At 40.6% G+C, this 5,733-nt stretch overlaps 1 protein-coding gene across 1 annotated transcript; it reads left to right on the forward strand.

Moving 5' to 3' along the window:
* Window positions 1–1,384: 1,384 nt before the first annotated feature.
* LOC137743233 (G-type lectin S-receptor-like serine/threonine-protein kinase LECRK3) lies at window positions 1,385–3,715 on the forward strand. The gene has a single exon (XM_068483111.1). The coding sequence runs from the start codon at window positions 1,385–1,387 to the stop codon at window positions 3,713–3,715; it is 2,331 nt and encodes a 776-aa protein (XP_068339212.1).
* Window positions 3,716–5,733: the final 2,018 nt, after the last annotated feature.

Here is a 5,733-nt window from a genome sequence, read left to right on the forward strand (position 1 = left end):
CTCAAATTGTTGTTTCAGTTAAACCTATTGTGTGGACGTCAAGCAATCCAACTGCATATGATCCATAATTAACAGGCCGGCAAGCTACTGACTTTTCATTTGTCGAACCCATCAACTAGATGTTGCAACTTAGGTTTTAAGTGGATTTTAACTTGGATATTTCACTCTTAATACTTGCGTTAGGCGTGTTTCAAAAAAAAAATACTTGCGTTAGGGTTCCGTTGAGAATTTGATTTTTCGCTTTGTTTTGTTTCTTCTATATAATAGGATAATATTTTCAATTCTGTTTATCAAATTTGGATATGATTAAAAAAGTAAGCGTAGTAAATGCGATTTTTGCAAAACTTGAGTGTAGTAAAATGGAAATTACTCTATATTATATATGTAAGATCCCACATGTGCCTTATATGTACGTTGGTTGATGTGAGATCTTACAATCCACCCCACTTAAGAGGAACCTGACGTCCTCGCCGGCACATCCGCACCCAACAGCCGAGTGGCTCTAATATCAAATTGTCACATCCCAAGCCTGGGATGTGATGGAGCCAGGTCGGGATGTGACAACATATCTATGGAGCGAGTACCGTGTGAAACATGCATGGACCGAAAAATAAAATGGTTCATTAAAATGAAGGGTTCTAATTAACCGAGGTATTAAGATTGGTTTCAAGCCAAATTAGAGTGAGGTTCGAGCTAGACGGCATCCTTCAGCTGTCCAAAGAGTCTTTGAGCAGGCTGCCAAATATCTCTCTTGTTTTTTTCGACCAGCATCTCATAAGCATTAAAATACATCACACAACTATGCTTACATATAAAGAAATCTAGCTGAAAAATATATGTGGAATACTGATTCGAAAAGGCCAAATGTCCATTTCTCTTGTTGCAGCAGCAGTTCAGTTTCTAGGACAGTTTAAGTAAACAGTGCACATCATGTATTTGTAAGAAATCATTGTCTAATTACAAGAGTGATCTTCAATATGCCAAGCAAAGCATCGATCATTTCGTGCATACAAACAACAAGAGAAATCATAAGTACTATAGTTTATAATCGTATGTACCTTGTCGTGTACCGACAAGGGAGGACTGCATTTTTTTGGAATTTTAGAAATCTTATGTGGGAAGCAGACGCGAGAAGAAAGTACATCTGCTTCAAAGGACCAGAACAATTCACATTCAGTTAAACGCATTGGATGGATTGTCGATGATCTTAAGGTAGTGTAGATGACAGCAAAGGATGGAATGTAGAAATATAAGGCAAATAATTTTGATTGACAGTTTCCACCATTTGACTCTTTAGTTACGTACCATGGCTTTTCAACTACAATATCCTTCACCCTTTCTTCTTCTTCTTCTTCTTCTTCTTCTTATCCTCCTTATACAGATAATGCCCTTTCCCGCCATTGCTCAAACTCAGAAAAATATATCCTTGGGCACGTCCCTCACTGCAAAAGACGGAAACTGCTGGACCTCACCATCCGGCGACTTTGCTTTCGGTTTCCAAGAAATCGTTAAGCATGGATTCATACTTGCCATCTGGTTCAACAAAATACCTGAAAGAACTATTGTCTGGTCTGCCAACGGCGATAATCTAGTGAAGAAGGGATGCAAAGTTGAACTCACAGAAGATGGCAGGCTTATGCTCAAAGATACTTCAACAGTCGTACCAATATGGACAGCCGATGCTGCAGCTAGTGGAGTTGCCTATGCAGCCATGCTTGACACGGGAAATTTTGTGCTGGTCAACCAAGATTCAAACAATTTGTGGGAGAGCTTTAGTCAACCAACTGATACAATTCTACCCACGCAGACAATAAATCATGGTAGCACACTCTTCGCTCGCCGCACACCATCGAATTATTCACGAGGGAGGTTCCTGTTTACACTGGAAACTGGCGGAGATCTCTCGCTTCATATTACAAATATCCCATTGGATTATGTTAATCTTCTTTATTGGCCGCCAACCGGCACAAATTACAATGGTTTTGAGGTCATCTTTAACCAGTCTGGATCTATTTACCTTACAGCCCAGAACAGAAGCATAATTTATATGATCTCAAACAATGCAGTTTCAACGGAAGACTACTATCAAAGAGCAACTCTAGAGTACAATGGAGTTTTCAGGCACCACGTCTACCCTAAAAGCATTGACTCGAACAATGTGAAGGCGGAGCATGTGGCTTGGTCCTCGCTTTCCTTCATGCCTTCAAATATCTGCACGTCAATCACGTGGTACGCAGGCCCTAGTGCATGCGGGTTAAATAGCTTATGCAAAAATGATGAGGAGGGACCAGTTTGCTTGTGCCCGCATGGATACAGCTTTGTTGATCCAAGCGATGAGCTGAAAGGATGCAGACAGAACTTCGTTTCACAAAGTTGTGATGAAGCCTCGTCAGAAGATCTTTTTTATTTTCAAGAAATGAAAAACACTGATTGGCCTTTGACATATTATGAGCATTTCAATAATGTAAGCGATGATTGGTGCAAACAGAATTGCCTAAACGACTGTTTCTGTGCTGCTCTCGTTTTCAAAGAGGATGCCTGCTGGAAGAAGGGAACTCCTTTTATAAACGGGAGGATTGACCCAACTCTCAGCTCTAAAGCTCTAATCAAAGTGAGAGAGAATTCTACAGATGCAAGAAAGCATGACAGTTCAACTTTCAATCGCATTGAGCCAATTCTCCTAAGTAGTTCGGCTTTTCTGAACTTCTTCTTACTATTCATAACCTGCTTTCTTGTTTTGCGCATTCTCAATTACCAAAAAGCAAATGCGAATATGCTCTACCCGGTCATTCAAGGGATTAATCTGAAATGTTTTACCTACACGGAGTTAAAACAAGCTACCAACAGATTCACGGAAGAACTAGGACGTGGTTCGTTTTCAACAGTTTTTAAAGGAGTTTTAGCATCTGATAATGGTAAATGTGTTGCTGTTAAACGACTGGACACGATGGTTGGAGAGAATGATTTGAAATTCAGAGCAGAAGTGAGCTCCATTGGCAGAACAAATCACAGAAATCTAGTCCAACTAGTAGGGTTCTGCAACGAGAGGCAAAACCGAATTCTTGTGTACGAGTTTATGAGCAATGGCTCCCTAGAAAGCTTTCTTTTTGGAGGGTCAAGGCCAAGTTGGTGCAAAAGAAAGGAAATTGCCTTGGGAACTGCAAGAGGGCTCTTGTATTTGCATGAGTTATGTAGCAGCCAAATCATTCATTGTGACATTAAGCCTCAAAACATTCTTCTAGACGACTCCTTCACTGCAAGAATCTCTGACTTTGGAGTGGCCAAGCTATTGATGATGGATCAAACTCGTATGGCTACTAAATTTCGGGGAACAAAAGGGTATGCGGCTCCTGAATGGTTCAAAAGCTTGCCTATCACAGTGAAGGCGGATGTTTACAGCTTTGGCATTTTGTTATTAGAGATTGTTTGCTGCAGGAAGCATTATGAAGCAAAGATAGAGCATGAAGGACAAATGATACTAGTTGATTGGGCATATCATTGCTCTCAACAAAGTAAACTGCACCTGCTATTCGAGAATAATGAGGCAAAGGATGACATCGAGGAGATGGAAATGTATTTGAAGATCGCATTTTGGTGCATTCAAGACAATCCAGCATTTCGACCGACCATGAAGAATGTCACACGAATGCTTGAAGGAAATGTTGAAGTCTTAACCCCACCAAGTCCATCCTCACTACAGGTTCAATGGAAGTGACTGCAATTGGAATTGATTCCGGTATTAAACTTTCATGTGTTTGATCACCAAGGACTCGAAACCACCAGTTTGGTCAGCCCGGTCGTCCTCAGTGTGTCAACAAAATGTATTTTGTTTCCCTCTCATTTGTATTTTGAAATTTTAATATGTTGTAACAAACTTTCTTCTCTGTAAACAATTTTCCTGGCATCGCAGCATTTTCTTTAATGTCTATTTCTCTACCACCAAGATAAACATGCACGTAATGAACAAAAAATGTGTTTACAATGAAGCTCTCGCACGAGAGGCATTAAGCTAGACATGACCTGTTTGAAGACAAACTGAAGTGAAATTTCCAGAGATTTAAACATGTTTTTGACGTTTGGGAATACTTAGTCATCTGAGAGTTCTAAGATTTACCGTCAAGTGACGAGTAAATTTGTGTTCTAATTTACAAGTAAAAATGTTTGCATTTGTTGAAAATGTGAATATATAACGTTGCACATAAGTAACAAACTAACACTAATTGTGACATCCCACATCGCCCAGGGGAGTGATCATTAAATGTATATTCTCATCCCTACCTAGCACGAGGCCTTTTGGGAGCTCACTGGCTTCGGGTTCCGTTGGAACTCCGAAGTTAAGCGAGAAGGGTGCTAGAGCAATCCCATGATGGGTGACCCACTGAGAAGTTGCTCGTGAGTTCCCAAAAACAAAACCGTGAGGGTGTGGTCGGGGCCCAAAGCGGACAATATCGTGCTACGGTAGTGGAGCAGGCCCGGGAAGTGGTGCCACCCGGGCCGGGATGTGACAAATTTGGTATCAGAGCCTAACCCTGGTCGCGTGTGTGCCGACGAAGACGTCGGGCCCCTAAGGGGGGTGGATTGTGACATCCCACATCGCCCAGGGGAGTGATTTTTAAATGTATATTCTCATCCCTACCTAGCACGAGGCCTTTTGGGAGCTCACTGGCTTGGGGTTCCGTTGGAACTCCGAAGTTAAGCGAGAAGGGTGCTAGAGCAATCCCATGATGGGTGACCCATTGGGAAGTTGCTCGTGAGTTCCCAAAAACAAAACCGTGAGGACGTGGTCGGGGCCCAAAGCGGACAATATCGTGCTACGGTGATGGAGCGGGCCCGGGAAGTGGTGCCGCCTGGGCCGGGATGTGACACTAATATTACAAACACTTCCTGTTATATATTAAATCAAATTACATATCAACCCATCGTCAATCAGTCAAGGTTATTTTTCTGGATAAGTGTTTAGGGTTGGTTTGATATTGCTATGCTTTGAAAAAAAACTGTTTCTGCTGTGTTGTGAGAATAAACAGTTGTGAAATAAAGCAGCAAAGTATTTGGTAAACTTTTTTTGTAAAAGTGATACCAGTACCCAACTAATGCCAAGCAAAATTGATATGGCTACGAAGTGAAGCATCTGATTTTTGAAGCCTTTAAACACACAAACTTATCACCCACATATTTTGGTATTGAGTTAGCAAACTCTTGTGAATACCAACAAAACTTTCATGTGTTTGATCACCAAGGACTCGAAACCACCAGTTTGGTCAGCCCGGTCGTCCTCAGTGTGTCAACAAAAAGTATTTTGTTTCCCTCTCATTTGTATTTTGAAATTTTAATATGTTGTAACAAACTTTCTTCTCTGTAAACAATTTTCCTGGCGTCGCAGCATTTTCTTTAATGTCTAGTTCTCTACCACCAAGATAAACATGCACGTAATGAACAAAAAATGTGTTTACAATGAAGCTCTCGCACGAGAGGCATTAAGCTAGACATGACCTGTTTGAAGACAAATTGAAGTGAAATTTCCAGAGATTTAAACATGTTTTTGACGTTTGGGAATACTTAGTCATCTGAGAGTTCTAAGATTTACTGTCAAGTGACGAGTTAATTTGTGTTCTAATTTACAAGTAAAAATGTTTGCATTTGTTGAAAATGTGAATATATAACGTTGCACATAAGTAACAAACTAACACTAATATTACAAACACTTCCTGTTATATATTAAATCAAATTACATAT

Source organism: Pyrus communis, chromosome 8 (genome assembly GCF_963583255.1).
Source record: "Pyrus communis chromosome 8, drPyrComm1.1, whole genome shotgun sequence".
Classification (NCBI taxonomy): Eukaryota; Viridiplantae; Streptophyta; class Magnoliopsida; order Rosales; family Rosaceae; genus Pyrus; species Pyrus communis.

Bases quoted from the DNA above. Each gene is read 5' to 3' on its own strand.
- LOC137743233 (XM_068483111.1), top strand. From the start codon at position 1,385: ATGCCCTTTCCCGCCATTGCTCAAACTCAGAAAAATATATCCTTGGGC.